This window comes from Nycticebus coucang, chromosome 9 (assembly GCF_027406575.1).
Source record: "Nycticebus coucang isolate mNycCou1 chromosome 9, mNycCou1.pri, whole genome shotgun sequence".
Lineage (NCBI taxonomy): Eukaryota > Metazoa > Chordata > Mammalia > Primates > Lorisidae > Nycticebus > Nycticebus coucang.
Window position 1 is genome coordinate 18319334 of NC_069788.1, and position 21636 is coordinate 18340969.

General features: G+C 37.6%; 1 protein-coding gene across 1 annotated transcript in view; it reads left to right on the forward strand.

The window, feature by feature from the left end:
• Positions 1–21636, forward strand: part of EYS (eyes shut homolog) — a 1685250-nt gene that overhangs the window by 100309 nt on the left and 1563305 nt on the right. Inside the window, 2 exon segments of the mRNA XM_053601630.1 lie at positions 6442–6635; positions 9371–9498. Of these exon segments, the coding sequence (XP_053457605.1) occupies positions 6442–6635; positions 9371–9498 (322 nt within the window).

Below are 21636 nucleotides of genomic sequence, written 5' to 3' on the forward strand. Positions count from 1 at the left end.
TATGGCAAGAAAATGTCTTGATAAATCCGAAGGAATAAAAAATCTGATGATATCTGTTCTCCAGACATCATAAAATTAAACTAGAAACAATGTTGAGAAATTTCCAAATATTCGAAAATCAAAACAAGAAATTTCTAAAATAACCTGAAAGCCAAAGATTAAAATTACAAAAGAATCATATTAAAATTTATGAAATGTAGTTAAAACAGTGCTTCCAGGAAAGTTTATAGTTCTAAACTTCTACATTATAGAAGAAAAGGGTCTCAAATTTTTTTTAAGCTTCTAACTTAAATAAATGAAAAAAGAAGAGCAAACTAAATTCAAAACATGCAAAAGAAAGAGAATGGCAAGATTTGTACAGAAATCATTAAAACTTCTCAGAGAAAATCAATGAAACAAAGCATTGATTTTTGAGAAAAACATAATGGACAAATCTTTAGTTGGAATACCAAACTAAAAACAAAGTAAGTCACAAATGAACAAAATCAGCATTAAAAGTGAGGATTCAATAATGAACATTCAAAACTTAAAAGATTATTAGGAAATACAGTACTGTGAACATTATGCTAACAAATGTGACCACTTAAATGAAAACAGATAAATTCCTAGATAGATACAAATTACTATAAAAATAGTGCTTCAAGAAAAAATAGAAAATCTATATATACCTACCAAATATTTAATAGATTAGCACCAATCCTCACAGACTTTACTTTTCAAAAACAAAACAGAAGAGCAGGGAACATGTGTGAACTATTTTATGAGGCTGATATTACCCTTATACCAAAATCTAAGGCAGAGAAGTCACACAGTAAAAAAAATAGTTCAAAGATAACTTATAAATATAGTTAGAAAATCCTCAACAAAATATGTGCAAATATAATCCACTAACCTAAAACATATTTTTATACTCTAAAAAGTAGGATTTTTCCCAGGAATGCAATATTAGTTTAACATCTGAAAATCAAGCATACTGGCTTGGCGCCTGTAGCTCAAGCAGCTAAGGTGCCAGCCACATACCCCAGAGCTGGCAGGTTTGAATCCAGGCCAGGCCCATCAAACAACAATGACAATGACAACCAAAAAAAAAAAAAAATAGCTGGGCATCGTGACGGGTGTCTGTAGTCCCAGCTACTTGGTAGGCAGAGGCAAGAGAATCGCTTAAGCCCAGGAGTGAGAGGTTGCTGTGAGCTGTGACTCCATGGCACTCTACCCAGGGTGACAGCTTGAGGTCTCAAAAAAAAAAAAAAAATCAAGCATACTAATATAATAAAAGACAAAATCCACATAACCATCTCAGCAGTTCCCTTCCCATAAAATTCTTAACCTGATAAAATGCATCTATGACAAATATACAATGAACATAATACTATTGATGTCAGAAAAAGATTGATACCTTTTCCCCTAATAAAAGGAACAAAGCAAACATATCCACTTTTGGCATTTACATTCAGCATTGTACTGTAGGTTCCAGATTATTTGATGGGTACAAACACACACAAAGACACCCACACAAATATATACAGACATACAGATTAAAAGGAAGAAGTTTAACTGTGTTTAATCACAAATACCATGATCTTATATGTAGAAAATCCTAAGGAATCATGTATCCAAAATATAAAAATAACTCACTCAAAGAATGTGCTCAATCTTAAGAAAATGGATAACACAACTTATAAATAGTTAAAAAATTTGACTAGACAGTTCATTTGAGAAGAATTAATGAAATGATTAAAATACATATGAGAAAATGCTCAAAACAATTAGTCATTGGGGAATGAAAATTGAAACCATTTGACATTTACTAGAATGGGTATAATATTGAAAACAGACCATATCAAACGTTGGCAAGAATGTGTTGTAACAAAATCTCATATATTTCTGGTGGGAATAAAAAGTAGTACACAGAATTTGAAGCAGTTTCTTAAAACATTAAACACAAATTTACCCTAAAACTCAGCAAGTTCACTCCTAGGAATCTGTCTAAGAAATATGAAAATACTTACGCATTCAAATACTTATGTATAAATTCATTATTTGCAGCAGCCAAAAAATGGAAACCAATATCCACCAACTGATGAATAGAGAAGTGATATATATGTGTTGTGAATTGCTCTTTAGCAATATAAACTACCAAGTATTGGCACATGATGCAACATGAAAAATCCTCCAAAAATGGTGAAGCAAATGAAGCTAATAACAAAAGACTGTCCTGGTGCAGGAAGCAGACTGAGAACCCCCCAAGAGGGGACTTTCCCAACCACTCAGGGTCCAGGGGGTGGAGGGAGAAAAGGCATTGAGAAATAAACATGCAGAGTTTTTGTGGAAAAGGTCTGCTGAACCAGGAGAGAAACACATTGTATCAGCCTATAGTGAGGCAGGTTAAGTGCTGCCCTGAATTGAATTCTCAGGAGGCTTTTATTTAAGATATTAGGGTGTGTGTTTACACAATGAAGAAGAGTGAATAGCCTCACTACTCAATCATGTAGGTGGTCTTTTGATTGTGCAAAAGGTCATCAGGGTGGAGGCATTAAATCTTAGAACAATACTCAAGGGCAGAACTAAGTAGGTAACAACCAAAGTTGCCTTAGGTGACAGAAAGGGCCTTACAGTTATGGCCTAAAAGCTAAATGGACTTGGCTCAGGGTCATTTGTAATCCACTTCTAATTCTCTGAAATTCTGTCTTGGCTGAATTTTATTCATATATCTTCAAACTAATTTTCCCTCTATACATGCAAACATTCCAACCCCTCTTGCCACCACAGGGATGCTGAGCAGAGGGGTCCTGAGAGCCAGGGGCCAGTTCTGGCAGTTCTTTTGGAATCTCTGCCCACATTTACCCACTTTTTGTTCTCTAAGTAAAAAGAGCCTTAAATGGAACTGTCCTCCCACAAGATAAAATGAATATTACTAGTAGGTGGTAAAGTGGGGGTTTAGGGTTTTGTTGATTGAAGCAAGCAGCCATCATTGCTTCTGTGGACAAAGGGCTCCTCTCTGGAACTGGATTCTCTTCTTTCACGGGGGGCCATCTCACGGTAGGGTTTTACAAGACAGGCTGGAGTCTGGTGAGGGCCTGTTGGCAAATAAGCTGCAGTGTAACCACACCCCCATGCCAAAGGTTGGCAGGTGCTAGTCATTGAGGATTTTCCAGAGGTTCTTTATATAAAACCAGAGTTTGGGGTTTTGTCAAGGGGGGTGAAATGTCTTTCAGTGGTGGTAAGATTGTCCTTGGAGCAATTTTAAAAATTAAGAGTAAATAATGTGTTATATAACGGTTCCTAGGGGGCAAGCTTATCCTCTCTTTCTTCTTTCATCAAAATAGAGAAAATGAGTGGGAGGTATAACTAGGACCAATTATAGCAGGATTACTTGAAGGTTAGGGCCTCAAGGCATTTCTGTACTTACTATGCCCCTTCCAGAGTCAGGAAGTAGGGGGCTGTGAAGATGAGTAGCTAACGCTTTGATTTCTCCCACCTGCTCTAAATTTATGTCTTGAATTAGCCAAACGGGATCTAGAAATTGTAACTCTGAAAGAAAATCATTAGATATTTGGTTGGGCGTACTTTTAATATAAAGATCAATTAATTCTAGATTTAATCGCTTTTTCTTTAACTCCCCATTTTTTGGTTTTGTTTCATGAGTAAATATATTTCACCTGAAATAATTTCTTCTTCATTGGGTAGGTTTGCATTTATTAAACCTCCCTTCTTTAGTGTAGCTACTTTGTGGGAAGTTCTCTGGGGCTGCTCCTGATGTTTTCTGGGGCAGAGAAGCCCATACCCCATTTCCCAGTTAAAGGATTGCCTTGAGCATGAAATTTAGAGTGGCATTGGCTTGCCCAATAAAATCCTTAAGGGCACTAAGTGCATTTATTTTTGGGCAAAACATTTGGGTTTGGAGAATTGTTATTATTTTTAAAGGGACGAGCCTTTTGAAAATGTCCTTCTTGCTGGGCATCACCTGTGGCTCAAGGAGTAGAGCGCCAGCCCCATATACCGGGGGTGGCCAAAAACTGCAAAAAAGAAAATAAAAAAGAAAATGTTCTTCTTGCCTGCAATTATAGCATCGGTGCAGAACCTTCAGTGCAGCAGCTAAGACCTCAACTTGTAACTTGGGCTCTGTGATTTTCCATCTCCACGTTGTTTTGGCAAATCTTGATCATTGCTGCCAACCATGAAGGGGCTTCAGCCCATTAGAGGGGCAAGGACATTTTTGCACTCATTATTTTCATTTTCAAAGGCCAATTGGAGGATTAAAATTTCAGCTGCATCCAGGTTATCCACCTGCCTATTTATGATCGTTTGCAGCTGATCAGTGAAATCTAAATGAGACTCAGAGGCTCTCTGGTGGATGGTGGAAAAAGAACAGGCTGGTTTATTAACCTCAGGGATTTTAACCCAGGCTTTGAAAGCAGCCAGAGAGGTTTGGTTTTTGGCCTGGATATCACAGGCAACTTGGTTTTATTGACTGGAATAACTTCTAGCTCCAACCAGCATATTATGGGGATATTGTTAGTGCATTCCCCATAGAGAAGGGCAGAACATAAAGTATAACAGTAGGGTGATCAGTAAAATGGAAGAGAGACACCTTCTTTTTCTTGCTTTAACTTGGATTCACTCATAGATAAGCAAGGGGTCCAATTCCCTTTCACTGAAACATGCTGGTAAGTTATGAAAAAAAAAAAAAAAAAACAAAAAACAGGAAAGCTGGATATAAAGCAAAGCTACTAGCTCTCACCCTGATGGGCTATCCTATTGCCTTTCCTCCAGAGGGCCCCCTTTAAGGCATTCTGGGGAGTTTCCCCATCTACAGCCTCTCAGGACCCTCTTTCCCTGGCAAAAAAGGACAGGAGAGAGATGATGAGGGAAACAAATGAAAATCTCTGTCCTCTTGGCTATGGGCAGGTCAGTATAAACCCCTGACTAGAACCTTTACCTGGAAGAATGCCTGTTTAGGGGGAAGCTGAGGTGGACTGCCTTGTGCCTTATGAGGGCCAGAGAGAGTCAGAGGAGGAGGAGAGATGGCCCAGTTTGTGTCTTACAATGGACTTTGTTTGGGTGAGTGAAATGGCAAGGTGGGAAATATGGAGAGTGGAAGAGGGAAGAGATCTCAGGGGTCATAGCTAATATCTAGTTCTCCCCAGGGGTTTCCAGAGGTAATCTCATGGGATCCGTTGTCTCTTACCGAGATATAGTGGACAGATCTCTCTCTTTGGGAGATTGGGGGCAATTCCTTCCCCTCCAGTCCTCAGAGGTGCAGGAAGGAGCTGAGTATTTCCCTGGAGGGGACTTTCCCAACCACCCCAGTCCCGAAGTGGAAGGAGAAATAGAGCTGAGGAATCAATGTGCAGAGTTTTTGTGAAAAAGTCTGCTGAGACCTGTAAAGACTAGTGAGGCAGACAGGTGCCGCCCTGATTCAAACTCTCAGGAGGTTTTTAAGATTTTAAGGCATGTATTTACAGAACAAAGAAGTAAAGAGTTTCTAGTCTCAAGACTTAATCATTCAGGCATGAGAGGTTTTTGATTATGTAAAAGGTCATTAGGGTGGAAGGGCTAAATCACAGAACAATTTTCCGGGACAAAACTGAGTAGATAACAAAGTTGCCTCTGGGGATGAGAGAGGGCTGCTTATAGTTACAGCCTTCAGGCTTGACTGCCTGACTGTCTCAGCTCAAGGCTAACTTTTAATCCCCTTCTAACTCTGCTATGCTAAATTGCTGATTTTTACTCAGATGTTCCCAAACTAGTTTTCTGTCTATGCAGGTGAACATTCTGACCCCCCACCCCCCCGCCACTGTAGGCGCTTTGAGCAGAGGGGCTCTGAGGGTCAGGGCCATTCCCATGCGAGTCCACTGGAATGTTCACCTGCCTTATATTTCTACTCACAAAAGACCACATACTGTACCATTCCATTCATATGAAATGCCCCCCAAAGGGAAATCTATAGAGACAGAAAGTTCTATTAATGATAACCTGGGGGTGAAGTTAGGAACAAAGATTGACTACAAAAGAACTCTTTTTTAGGTAGAAGAGCTGTGCTAAAACTGTATTGTAATGATGCTTGAATAACTCTATACATTTGCAAGAGTATTGTAGATATAAAGCCTTGAATTTTATAATATATAACTTGTACTGCAGCAAACTTATAAAGATACAGATTCCATAAACTCTAGAGATTTTTTTCTGTGATGAACTTTCCACATATCTACATTCATTTTTTTCTTTTCTTTTCTCTTTTCTTTACTTTTTTCTCCTTTGTCCCACTTCCTTCCTTCCTTATTTCCTTTTCCCTTTTCTTTCCCTCCCTTCCTCCCTCCCTTTCTTCCTTCCACTCACTTTCTTTCTCTCATACTTTCTTTCTTCCCCTTTGTTCCCTCCTTTATTTCCTTCTTTTCTTTTTCCTCCTCCTTTCTTTTTTTCCCCTTCTTGTATTTTAAGGTCCATTCTTTGAGGAGTCTGCAAAACCTGATGTTTCTGAGTCTTGTTGGAAAGGAGGAATTTGCCAAAATAGCAGCTCTGTTTACAACTGCAAATGTTTAAAAGGATTTCTCAGTGAACAATGTGAAACTGACATCAATGAGTGTTCATCAATACCATGTCAAAAAGGCACTGACTCCATCAGTGTCCCAAAGGTAAGGCAGAATCTAACATATCAGTGATTAATATATATTTATATATTGATGGTTTAATATATAAATGAAGGTTTTATATATATATTTGATTAGTTTTAATATATATTTTATTATTACTAAGAAATTTGAAAACTATAAGTAATTAAAATCCTTGTTAAGACAGCAAATTTTCGAATTCAGAAAAATCAAAAAGTCTACTTATTTTTTCTATGTATGTAGAAACTACGATTTTAAAAAATTGTTCTATTTAATTTTTTAATATACCACCCATATTCTCCACTAAAAACAATATAACTTTGAGCACTTAATGACTTATTTATTTTTTTCTTAGCTTTTAATTATTTGACATTGTTACACTTTACCTTTTTAATTTAACTTTTAAATAAATAAGTCTGGAAAATAATTTATCATTATATCTTTGTTTTTGTCAAGGTTCATATTTATTATTAACTCTTTAAAGGACTTTTATTTTGCTTTTCCAACTCCACCAATTTTTTATCCCTAACAATTTAAAAATGCAATTTTCCTGTCCTGGAAAAGTGCCCAGTCTATTGACCAAGCCTTTAGTAAACCATTTCTGACAAGGCTTAATTTAATTAATACAGAACATAACTCCTAGTATGAAATCATTTTTAATCCTTTTGAAATTTCTTCCACACCACCCAAAGATTTGTTATTAACCTATAACATGCGAGGCCCTAATACTGGGAGGCACAAGAGCCAAAAGGACAAAGGCATGCTTTTTACAATCAAGGAAATTACAATCCTCCCTGCCTTAATATATATATAAAGGTTGTGGATAGAATCGAGGCTACTAACTGCTGACACCATTCTGAATGATATATCTAGATAGGCCCAATGTAATTACTGGGGCCCTTCAAAATGGAAGGGAGAGGCAGAAGAATCAGAATCAGAGTCAGGGAGAGATTTGATGATGCTGTGATGCTGGCTGTGAAGATAAAAGAAGGGACTATAAAACAAGCAATGAAGGAAGCCTCTGCAAGATGGGAAAGTCAGGGGAAAATTCTCCCTAAGAGCCTTTGGAAGGGACAAAGCTGGTGCTTTGATTTTAGCCCACTGAAACCCTTCAAACTCATGACCTCTAGAACTGAAGATATCTAGAACCGAAATGAGTTGTTCTTGCTTTCGGATACTATGTTTGTAATAATTCGCAAAAAATAAAAAAACTCATATAAATAGAAAGCTAATATAATAGTATATCAAGAATTATTAAAAGGATATTTGGCTTTTTTTTAAATCTGAGAATAAGGAAAAGTTAAACTCTCTAACTTTACTAGTTATGAATATCTTAATTTAAGAAGTGCTCTTTAATGGATATCTGTTAATCTATTAATTCATATAACACTTTAACTGTTTGTTTGTTTTGAGACCGAGTCTCACATTGTCAGTAGAGTACTGTGGTCTCATAGCGCACAGCCATCTCAAACTCCTGGGCTCAATCGATCCTCTTGCCTCAGCCTACTGAGTAGCTGGGACTATAGGCACCTGCCACAATGTCCAGCTATTTTTAGATAAGGTCTTGCTCTAGTTCAGTTTGTTCTTGAACTCCTTAGCTCAGGCAATCCACCTGTCTCAGCCTCACAGAGTGTTGGGATTACAGGCGTGAGACACTGTGTTGGGCCTGGGCCTTCTTTAACTTTATTTTACTTATTCCTACATTTTTTATTATGTCTGAGGAAACAATTTTACAAATAAAGGATTTGAAAGATCATGCATTTTATCATTTCCACCATCCCCATGTATGACTTTGGGCAAGCTATGGATCTCTTTCATATTTAGTTTTGTCTTAGATGAATATTATTTGATTGGATTCCATGAGGAAAAACAAAATCATTCATTTTAAGTACATGAGTTTTTTCCCTTGAAGTCACCCAACAAATATTGTAGTTGGGATGAAAATAATAATGGTAATGATGATGATAGGAATGATAATGATAATGAAGAAAAAAGGGAGGAAGAAATAAGGAAGACAATGAGAGAAGAAATATGACTAGATAATATTTATTTTGCAGGGAAATTAGACTATAAATCTATCAAACTTAGTTTCATTTTTCTTTTTACCTACCCATGCATGTATGGATGTATTGCTTAATCCAATTTTCTATGCTTAATCGCCCCAAAACTTAGTGGCTTAAAACAATTGTTTTGTTATTATTTCTTATGGTTCTGTGAGTTGACTTGTCTCAGCTAGAAGATTTTTCTTTAGAGTTCATCATGAAGTTGCAGTCAGAAAGTGTCTAGGCTCAAAGTGTATCTTTGAGATTTTCTTGTACACATTGGACGGTTAATGTTTGCTCTTAGCTGGGGTTCTCAATCACAGTCCTAATTGTGACTTTCCCATGTTGTCTGATGGCTGAGTTCTAAAGGCAAGCATCCCAAGATCATTGGAAAGATGCTATATGGCCTTTTAAACCTAGCCTTGGAAGTCACAAAGCATCACTTTCTCTATAATCAAAATATAACTTACACTCAAGAGGAAGAGGGATATAGTTCCAAATCACAATTAGAATATTGCACTCACATAGCAAAAAAGATTGCATGAAATGGAAGTTTCGAAATGTGACATTTCGAAAAACAGAATCCTTCACCTTGCTGCACAGAGAACTTGTACTCCTTATTTATGGAAATATTTTTCACCCCTCTTCAGGTAAGAAACTATTTGTTATCTTTGTGATATCCAAAACCTTTGTGAAATAATTTTTAATCTTTCCTAGGATTTTACGTGCGTCTGCTCACCCCTATTTACAGACAAGCTTTGTAAGAGAATTCAAACATCACTCGAGTCATTTCCTTGGAAGAATAATGTCACATGTATGAACTGTGAGAAAGGTTATCATTGCAGGTATAAATAATTTTCTGATTTTATTTTTTAGAGCAAAGTGCATGGATTTTAAAGTCATATGGACAATTAAATAATATTTTAAGCTTAAGTTTATTTAAAGATATATAATATCCTAAGTTAAAGTAGTAAATTTTTTGCATGTTTTGGATTAATTGTTGTGGTCTTGGTTTAAAAGAAATATTTGAGAATTCTCAACCATAATCTGGATATACAATTATAAGAACTGAGAAACAGATGTCTTCTTAGTATTATTTCTATCGTAGACATATGGTGTTGAAGTATTTTAGACGAATAAAGCCACTATTGCTTTCTATATTTCACAGACCACAGCTGAGAGTTTTCACTTAGGGTGTTTCAGATGAACTTTTAGAAAATCTTCCTTTATTTAACTAAAAATTTGCTGAAATTACTCATTTGTAAATGACAGAAGTGACCTAAATATCTGGGCCTATAATTTTGGTCCATTTTAAACAGCTTTATAGATATTTTCTCACACCATTAAGAAATACAATTTGTACTCTTCACACATGCTTGAATTTTATCTGGCTGCTTGAAGCAAGGTCTATGGGGCGTTATTGAAGAGCAGTAAAGTAGCTTCAAAATTTTAGACTATCCTTAGAAGTAGAAAATTAAAAGCTGAGGCATAGGATAGCCTCAAAACACACTGAGAAGAAACTAGAACATACATACACATCATAAATGTGCAAGTCACAGTTTTTTGTTTGTTTGTTTGAGACAGTAAATGAGCGCCATGGCATCACAGTGACTTCATTCTCTTGGGCTTCAGCGATTCTCTTGCCTCAGCCTCCCAAGTACCTGGGACTACAGGTGCCCGCCACAACGCCTGGCTATTTGTTGTTGCTGTTGCAGTTGTCATTGTTTAGCTGGCTCGGGCCGGGTTCAAACCCACTTGCCTCGGTGTATGGGGCCAGCGCCCTAACCACTGTGCTACAGGTGCCGAGCCATTTCACAGTATTTTTATCAAATTCAGCAAAACTCAAATCCAAAGCTTTTTAAAAAATTAAGCCTTTGAAATGTGACTGTTTAGAAAAAAATAAAGAGAAACCTTATCATTATATCTAGATTTTGGAAGATCTAACCCATCTGGTCAAATTTTTGAATACATTCAATCTTGTGTTAATTCACCAATAAACCCATTTATTATTCTTTTAAAAATATTGACTTAACTTTTTAATTCAGAATTTCTGTTTCTATGCCTTATAACGCTAGCAGGTTTGTGAATCTACTTAAAAAAGTGATCATCCTTTAAAAATACAGGTAACATTATATAAATATAGGCAAACGTGCATTCAATTATTGATTTCATTTATTTATTTTTTGCTAAATATGCAGATTTTATTTTATTTATTTATTTATTTTTGAGACAGAGCCTCAGGCTGTCACCCTGGGTAGAGTGCTGTGGCATCACACCTCACAGCAACCTCCAACTCCTGAGCTTAAGTGATTCTCTTGTCTCAGCCTCCCAAGTAGCTGGGACTACAGGTGCCCGCCACAATGCCTGGTCAGTTTTTGGTTGCAGTTGTCATTGTTGTTTGGCAGGCCCGGGCTGGATTTGAACCTGCCAGCTCTGGTATATGTGACTGGTGCCTTAGCTGCTTGAGCTACAGGCACCGAGCCAATATGTAGCTTTTATAGGGCCTTACGGTAATGTAGCTGGAATCCCTCTCTGCTGGGTAGGTGTCTTGGAGAGTTGAATAATGAATCCATGGACCCCAGCAAGTAAGTGACAGGATAAATTTTATTGATAGATAAGAAGAAAGATAAGACCTCTGTTGCAGCAGAAGGGGGACCCGCCTGGGTAGCCCATCAGGGCCTTCTAAGGTTTATATATTATTTTTCCTATTCTGTGGGAAGGGGATTTTATGGGAGATGCAATGTCATACATAACTGTTTGGCACCAGGGACTTGAGGGCAGAAATTAATTTTAACTGCCCCAGAGTGAGAATTCAGTTTTTATTCAAGGTGTGTTCTCTGCTCTGGGAGTGACAGGTTAGGTGGAACACTGGTCAGATTCAGTTTGAGAGCCTGTTTTGGGCTCAGGGAATGTGGTCTGTATCCAGCCCTTGGTAAAGAAGCCCTGAAGTCCTGTATTAATTCTCCCAGAAAATGACATTTGTGTGTAGCCCTGAGCGGGGTAGGGGATACCATGTATCAGTAACAATATTCTGATTGTTTAGAAAGCTGTTTTAAAATTAATCCCCAGGAGAAAAAAATTAGGTAACAACAGACATTATTGCTATCTGTCAGTTTATTGTTTTCCATTAAGTAATAGACTTAAATTTAGAACAGTGAAATTTGATCTGAAACGTTTTTCAGCATGTGTTAAGATTGGGATGGATATTATAGAAATTTAAGGTAGGTTTTCTCAGGAAAGACCAACTATGTTAAGTAGATAAATTAGTTGTAATAACTTTAAAGCAAACTTACTCATAAAACTTAGATGATTCACCATAAATGTGTTCTATGATTATCCATATTCTTCAAAAATTTGGAATCCACGTAGCTCTCCCAAACCCAATTAATAACATTGTTCCTTCCTTTGGTGAAATTAGACTCTTGTTAATAAAGGATAATAAAGGAGAAAAGGGACAGGAGGGTGAAAACAGAACTGCTTCCACAGGGCAGAAACAATGTGTGGTCTAATTTGAATTTTAAATGAACAACAAAGCCTCTGAGATCAATAAGAGTACAGTACAAATTTGGAACCCAAACGCGGAATTTCCAGCCCCCTAAACTTCTCCCCCGAAACTCACCATAGTAAAAAAAGAAAAAAAAATTGCTAAATTTGTCTCAGGGAAAGTATTGGAGATATAATTAATATAAATTAATAAAGTATAAAGTTGAAACAATGACAAAAGATTAGTCTCGAAATCTATTTTCCTATTCTCATAGGAAAGGAAGAGAATCTGTGAATAAAATAAGAAAAATGAAAACCCCTCAACTTAAAGTTTTTACTTTACAAATTCATCTCTATGTTGTTAGTATATAAAGTATGTTTTTTTAGATCAGTGACTTTAAAACTTTGACCAATATGGAACTTCCTGAAGGTCTGGCTAAGGTACAAATAATTGTTCCTTCTTCCTAGCTGCTCCTTGTTCCCAGTAAGTCTGGAATAAGGATTGTAAACATTCACTTCTAACAAATTCTGAAGTGCTGCCGGTGCTGCCGATCTTGAGACAACACACTGAGAATTACTGGTCAGGATGAGCTGAACTCAAACAGCATCGATGCAGAAAATCCTCGGATAGAAATATCCCTCGTTTAACTACTCACCTCTTACAAGCCTTTACTTTTCTTTTCTGAATCTGGGAGGGAAAAAAATGTTAGACTGAAGAAGGAGTCGCATGAAGAAAGGAAAATACAATGATGATTATGGAATCAGTTTCCCTGCCTGAATATAAGGTATACATGTAAATTCCTATGGTTAGATGAGAGAGGGTCTGAAGCCAAATTTCCTCCATGAAGAAACATGGAAACACTGAATATGAGAATTTATTTGTAGCCAGTGACCAAAGGCAACAAAGTGTTACAGAGAAGTTAATTTTCACTTGTGGCAATAAACCAACAATGTCTTTACTACCTGTAGGACTGAAAGATTTAAGTGCCTTTGGGCAATTGGCATAAAAATTTTATCCTTTATACGCAGTAAGAGTTGTAAGTGTCAGAAATGGAATTCTGGGAGCAGGTGGCACACAGGTGGAATCTGGTGGAAAAGGAGGAATTGATGACATGGATTTATGGGAGAGGTAGAATACAACTTTGGTGACTCCCTTAAATTACCCAAGGATGATGTCAATACTTTACCTAATAATCTGAAAGCAAAATGAAAATTGTGAGCTAAAGTAATTGCAGGAAACAAAATAACTGTTTCAAAAGAATACCCGAAGTTTTTATCTTAATACTCAATATGAATCCACTAAGGTTCTGCCAGGAAATAGTTCACTCAGAGTAATTTAGAAAAAAAAATGAATGAAAAGACTACTGAGTATGGAAAGGGTCAGGGAAGCCAACAACGAATGCTAATTTGGGGATTAGATATAGTGTGGCCCTTTTCCTATACTGAAGGGGAAAGCTCATAGTAGTGTTGATAGAAACCAAAGAGAGAACCTTAGTTATAGTGCAAGACATTTAACTTGAACTTGAAATCATGGAGATGAACACAGCTACTGACAAGCTTCAGGTTGATACTGGGAGAGTGGAGGAAACACACCTACCCTGACTGTCCTTCAACCTTCTGACCTTCTGCTAGGGCTGCGTATCTGCAGGGGCCAGTCAAGGGCAGGTGGTCTGCATCCGAAATGCAATGTAAGATGAGAGAGATGAAGAGAAAGCCTCTGGAGGAGATACCCAGGATTAAAACCAAGTCCAGAGCTTAAGGTAATGAATTTCAAGTTGTAAGAAGATTGTGCCAATTGGTGAAGGAGAGAGCAAAGTCTTTGGAGAAAGTGGAAATTGGAAAAGTAGTTTTCAAAGACTAAGACAGCTTGATTGTACTACCTGTTGACTGGTTCCTTAGAAACAGAATCCTAGACAAGTTCTCCAAGAAGCAACCATAACTCTGCACGTACCCATAGTACGATCTGAGAAGGCTGCTCTCTGAATTCACGCCTCAAACCAACAAAGACCCAGGAGCTACACGAGCATGTGACCATAAGTGTGGCCCAATCTCAGGAGTCAGAAGGGGATGAAAAATAAGGTACTTCCTCAGGAGTACTGTATTGTAGAAACCCTTACCTCATTTCTAGTACCGGCATTTTACACAGAAATGAGAGAACAGGAACAGAATTCTTCTCCCTTCTCCCCAGCATCATTCATCTCTGTCTGCTGAAGTGAAAGAAGAAGGGTTTTGTTTTTTTTTTTAATCACTCCTTTTTTATTTTTTAGACCCCAGCAGGTGAAGTTTTCCATTGTAAGTTTGGCACTTTTTGACTTGGATACTTTAATCATTTAGCAGAAAGTCTTCACCTGAGTGGATCACGGCATGTGACCATGCTGCTGGGAGTCATCTCACAGTCCCGACAAAAGCAGCAAGGAGGCAGCCAAAATGCAAATAAGAATAGGATTAAAAAGATCCAGAACCTTAACCAAACTGCACGAAGCCAGTACTATGAGTAGACGGTTTGATTACATCAGCCAATAAATCTCTGAATCATTTCAATCTGTTTGAGTTGAGATTATGTTATTTACAACTGAAAAATTTCAAAGTAAATACAATGGAACTCTTTGGAAACCACTCATTTAACTTAATTACACATTTTACGTGCTTAATGCTTTTCGTCGTAATAGAAGTTTTTGTGCTCGCCCAATTTTAGTTATCTAGCAAAGAAAACAAACTTTTCTATAATATGGTTGATTATGTACAATAATTCTGAGTTACTATGAAAGTTTATTCTACACTAATATACTCAAAAGAATGACTACGCCTTATTCATTTTACCTTTCTTAAACCTTTTACTATGTTACACATAGAATATTTTTCAATTGATTTAAGTCATTATTTAATCTGTTTATAATAAGTATTTTGGATCTCACTGACAGAAATGAAAGGCCATCATCTGTTAATTTAGTGAATACTTACTGAATGCCTACTTCTCAGAAACTTTTCTGGTATAAGTGAATCTCTTCTGCAGCAGTAGAAAAATGGGGGGGGGGACAAAAAGGGATAAAAAGGTTTTTCCATAAGTAACTTACATTCTAGTAGGAAGATACTAATTGAAAGGCTTAGCCTGACTTCTTGCCATTGAATAGACAGCTAATCCAAGATCCCAAGGAAAGAAAGAAGATCAGCTCAGAAGCTGCTATGACTGGATAGCTTAGAGACGATGGTGACTGATGTTCCCATAAAAATGACTTGTGATGATGTAATCAAGAATCAGATTTGAAACATATTTCCAAGAATAATTCAGTGTTTTTGTGAAGAACTATATATGAGGCAAGAGAGAAAAAAAAGTCAAGGGTAACTCCAAGGTTGTTTGCTCAATTAAAAGTTTAGAAATAAATCTCAATGGTTTCCTAAAACCATTTCTAAAATGAGAACATCTGTAGGATGATAAGCATGGTTGGAAGGGGCGGGCGAGAAGCATTCCGTTTGGGAGATGTTTGGTGAGACACTTAATGCATGGATCGCTGCGTGGAGACATCCAAACATGTTTCCTTTAAAAAGGAGACATTGGGGATATTTGTATATTTGGCAGCCAGTGATACAGACGCAACTCTTAAAACCAAGATTACATAAACAGAGTAAGTAAAGATGGGAAAGTCAGAGATTTAGATACTAAGACCTTGGGCACTCATATCTTAAACAGATAAGCAATTACAATCTGAGACTAAAAATAGGAGTCAGTGAGATAAAATTAGAAAAATGCGGAGGATCATTAGAGACACTATAAAATATTTTAACACTGTTAAGCCCAATAAACTATCTCAAAATACGTGACTTAGAGGAATCTGAATCTTTATAATTGGCAATTGGAGATAATGGCTTCCTTAGGAAGAGTGGTTTGACAGAATCATGGGGAAAAACTGAATAGAAATAGTTAGAGTGAATGGGAGAAGAGAATTGGGGTTTCCTATAAAGGGTATCAAAAACAGAGTAATGAACTGGCAGCTAAGGGAGGTTCAGATTAAGTCACTTCTATATAGCAGTAGGGATGGGCCGGGATATTGTGCACAAGCGGGGGAAGTTGGCAGACATCAATGAATTATACTAGGAGGAAAAGTGAAATACCTGTAACAATGTAAGTAGCTTTGAATGGGTGGTTGTTGAATCATCTGGAAAATTTCTTCTGATCGCTCTTCCTCAAGTGTAATAAAAACCACTGAGAAATGAGATGGTATTAAGTATCTATCCAGGTGAGTATGAGGAAAATCTAGTTTTACTGATATTCAGCAATAAAGCATCTCCTTAGAGTAGGTGGACGTGCTTTTAAGTTTTCTCTACAGCTATCCTCAAACCCTGTGTAGTTACTCATAGAGCTATACGAAATATCCGGGGTGTTAGATTAAACTAGGACTCCATCTTTCTTTTTATATTGTTTGGGGGGTTTGAGGGTACAAAAAATAGGTTATGCTGATGGGATTTGTTAGGTAAAGTCGTTGGACTCAGGCTTAACCAGCGAGGGTGTATGCAGGAAGTGATCATAGAAATGGGCCATGTGATATAATCCAGGTAAGGAGGGAAATGAGGCCGTGATGTGGAGGAGGTGGTGTTGATGGTGGGCAGTGAGACTGAAGATTTCTTGAGGCAAAAAGGCTTAGAAGGAGTGAGAGGAGGAAGCTGGAAAGGGAGATGAAGCTTGGGGTAGAATGGGCAATGTTTGAAATTACGATTAAGGAAGTACAAGGGTAGCATACAGAATGCTAGAGTGGGAGTAATTCAAAAAGTAGGGGTGAAGATTCAGGTCTGCGAGTGCATAAAATATCTGCCTCTCGGAAGGTTGGGTTATAAATAGATCAACGATGCAGATGTTCAAGTAACTAAAACAGACCCTGAGATTGGCTCCGTGACTTGGCTACGGTGAGCTTTTGTGTGTTTTTTTAAACATGATGTATGTGTGTTTGTATGGAATACTATGTGGCCATAAAAAAAGAAGGAAATCCTGTCATTTGTAACAACATAGATGAATCTTGGGGATGTTTTGCTACATGGAATAAACCAGACAGAGAAAGTCAAGTGCTGTATGATCTAATTTATGGGTTGAATCTTACAATGTCAAATTCATAAACCTCCTAGTGGTTTCTAGGTATTTGAGGACAAAGGAAATAGGTAGATGGTCAAAGATCATGTAAGTTTTCAGTTGTAAGACAAGTTAACTCTGGGGATACTGTACCGTGTACTTGAAATTTGCTAAGTGAATAGATCTTAATTGTTCTCACCATATACAGAAATAACAGCTAAGTGAGGTGACAACTATGTCAACTAACTTGATTATAGTAATCATTTCACGATATAGGGTGGCCAAAAAAATTGTGTGCAATTTAAAATACTGTGCAGTTTAAAATTGCACACAGACTATATGGCCCCCTTGTGTGTGTGTATCAAATCATTATCACATTGTGCACTTTAAAAATATACACTATTACTTGTTAATTATACCTCTATAAAGTTGAGGAGGAAATAACTAAGACTGAAATTCTGGTAGAGAAAAATATAATGAGCCAGTTTTCAATGTTAAAGTGTTAGAATGGGAGGAAATTCCCAGGAGGGTTTGTAGCATGGTTTGATGGCATAATCTCCAAATAAGTAAGATTTTTGAGAAGAAGGACAGGAGAATAATTTAAAAGCCGTAATGAGGAAAAAAAACAAAGACACCTAAATAACATCCAGGCACTGAACTGTAAGGATTAAGGCAGAGAGCTAGTCACCATTAGGGAAATTACAATAAAAAGAAAGACATTTCTAAGGGGAAAATTAAATATATGTACAGAGCTTCTTGGGGAAACAGTTCACATAAGGACAAATAACCTGGCTACTTCTGGCTTCTGGGTCTCTGAGTACATGGGGATAAGGGATTAATTTTATGGCCTCACAGGTAGATCCTGGTGGGTCAACTGTGAGTGTTGGTTATGAAGTTAGAGAAGCGGGGTCTTATCAGGTGCTCACAGAACTCAGTGGGAAAGCTTCGTCAATTCCTCCAAAGGCAGTGCTAAGGCTGGAGGGCTGTGTGAGCTTCACTTCATGTATACAAGTGGCGGTGTCACCAGTCCACAGAATTGCAGGACACGGCTCCAGGGTAGCTTCCTGCAGATGAAAGTGCAATGTGAGTGGAGAAAGGGGAATTGTGACCTGATGTACAGAGGTCTGAGTTCTCCAATAATACGAAAGCAGGAAGTCTTCACCCTTCAGGATCACATACCAGGGTGGAAGACTATCCATGAACTACACGATTAATATTGCCATTTACACACACACACACACACTCTTAATCTAATGTTTACTAAATGCAATGACTGTAACATTTTCTATATATCAAGATGATCACACTCTGAATATTTAGAGTAAAAGGAGGAAATGTGAATGAGGAAATAAATTGTAATTAAGCCATCTGCTGTCTTCCTCATATAATTATCAAGTCTGAAAATCAATTGCTTAACAAAATTTATTGTGAGTCAGCTTTGCAAAAGATGCTGTAAACTAGATATTAGAAAAATACAAATACTATAACTTTAAAAAATCATAAATACTCTGCTACACAGATTTTTGCTTTCTAAGTCTTTTATTTTCTTTGCTCAAATACTAAGATATTTCATGGAATAATTACGTTCTATTTTATTTTCTCACTTTATTGGATTTTTTTGTTTCCTACTCCCTGAGTTGCAATTCATTATAGTTTACAAAGCTTAAGTATCAATTAAATGCATTAACGTGCCTTTTTTTTTTCCTCAAGGCAGTTTCAGCATTTCATTAAGATTGTGATTAGTCTCACCACATCAGCCATGGGTAGAGCTGGAGTTTTCAGTTTATGTAACAAATAAAGCTAATTAATTACACCCTGTGACTTTGACATAGAACACCACACCCACAGGTCAACATATTTTCTTTTAACATCTGATCAAGTTATATTTTCATAATGATTTTGAGAAATGATTTTTTTTTTTTTTTTTTTTTTTGTAGAGACAGAGTTTCACTTTATGGCCCTCGGTAGAGTGCCATGGCATCACACAGCTCACAGCAACCAGCAACCTCCAACTCCTGGGCTTAAGCGATTCTCTTGCCTCAGCCTCCCAAGTAGCTGGGACTACAGGCACCCACCACAATGCCCAGCTATTTTTTTTTGTTCTTGGTTGCAGTCCGCCGGGGCCGGGTTTGAACCCGCCACCCTTGGTATATGGGGTCAGCGCCTTACTGACTGAGCCACAGGCGCCGCCCCTGAGAAATGATTTTTAAAATAGCAATCATGTATTTAGATTAAGAATTGATTACCTAATGAAACAATTTTACTTGGTCAGTCAATAATTCTCAACTCATAGGAAACCTTAATGTTTTGAAGTTATAATGATTGTCAAAATATGGGTATCATATTTTTCTCTACTTGAAATCAAGAAGGCTAAATTTTGCAAATATCATTCTAAATTTGACACAGAAAAAAGTTTGTTAAATTATTAATATAAGTTATTTTAGCATACATTCTGGTTATATACTACATTTCCATTAAAAATGTCTTTGTGATAGTTAATATTTTTTCATCAAAAGTATCTTCTGTTGCTGTTATTATCATTTTATATTTCAGGGATTGTTACAGGTGATAGAACATATGTTCTAATCTGGCCTCCTCTGTGCCTTTTCTAATTTCAGAATATTGGGGTTACACATGTTTTGTTTATACATTTTGGGTTTGTACAGATTGAGTCCTGCATGCCTTATTTTGAGAACATCACCCATCAGTATAACCTTTCTTTCATTAGTCCTGGAGATACTAATTTTCCTATAAATGACACAGAGGAGCCAGTGCAGACATATTCACATAAAGGTTGAGTTAACACCAGGCACGTCTTCCCATGTTTCTTAATATCCAGTATTCTTCCAAGGGGCCCTCCGCATCTCATTTTGTCAGTAGCAAATTTTCCAATATCCACAATATCTTTTCTATACTTACTTAATTTTTTTTAACAGGATCCTGAGTACCATTTTTTCTATATGTCACTGTTCATTCTTCATTATCCTCTATGGTACACAGGTGATAAAAAGGACAGATAGCCTTGCCTTTCTTGCCATATCTAGGCCATTGTTTCTTCCTCCTCCTGAAAACTCCAGCCAGTAGCTGAACCTTCCTCCCTCTGATTCTGTCTCTCCCTTCCTTCCCCCTTTTCTAGGATCTTCTCTTCTCTCAGTTCTTACCCATCCTCTCCTATGGGTTTTAGCATCTAGCTTGATGACGTTTTCTTTATCAACTCTGTGATCATATTTTTTTTTTTATTTGGGGGGATTCATTTTTCTATTTGGGGGGATTCATTCATTTTATTGAGTGTAGAGGATGCCAAGAGCCAGATGACCTCTGAGCAAGATGATTTGCAGCTGGGGGCGGACCCTTGGGCAATTCATCCGCAGGTGTTCATTGTGGAGAAAGAGCCCCAGCCCAGGACGATCCTTAGGCACACAGTCCTTGTCGTATTAGGACCGGTGTCCCCTCACGGGTCTTGTACCATCTCAATAAAAGGCTACTGCGGGGGTTGCTCGGTGCTACCCTGCAATCAAGATTAGCCCGCCTCCTGCAAGCTTGTACTTCTAATCCGCATCATGCCTTCTTCCTTCCTTTGGCGATGGAGACCAGGACCATAGGGGCTGCAACAATTGAGGGTACAAGAAACCAGGTTACACTGATTGCATTCGTTAGGTAAAGTTGTGATCATATTTCTTGACTACTACATTCATCTTGGAAATCCACTCACCTTCATTGTTTAAACCCTTTGACGATTATTTTATACATTTACCCCTCTTCCTCACCTTAGTCCATCTCCTGTGGTCATAATCCATAATTTATCGTGACCTGTAGTTTCACACCTGCAATTCCTTAGTCTAAATGTTCTTTCTTACCATCTCTTTTACACAGCAAAGAGTGTATATATTTTAAAATAATCTTTTGGCACTGCAACTCAATGGATTCCTCTAACATTTAAATAAAATCTAAAATACTTAAAATGCTTACAAGGTAGGCCAGGTGCAGTGGCTCACGCCTGTAATCCTAGCACTCTGGGAAGCTGAGGCAGGTGGATCCCTGGAGCTCAGGACTTTGAGACCAGCCTGAGCAAGAATGAGGCCCATGTCTACTAAAAATAGAAAAATTACCCAGGCATCACAGCAGGCACCTGTAGTCCCTGCTACTGGGGAGGCTGAGGCAAGTGGAACACTTAAGGCCAGGAATTTGAGGTTGCCCTCAGCTATGACACTGTGGTACTCTAGCCTGGAGCAACAGAGTGAGACTCTGTCTCAAAAAATAAAAAAGGAAAAGAAATGCTTCCAAAGTGAGCCACCTCTTCTCCTGCCTGTCTCTGAGTCACCATGTCCTGCTCTGTTCCCTTTGATTATTCACCTCCCCCCACCGCGGTTGTTAAGCTGGTTTTCAAATACTCCAAGTATCTCCTACTTCAATCCTTTGCATTTGCCTGTCCCCTCTCTGA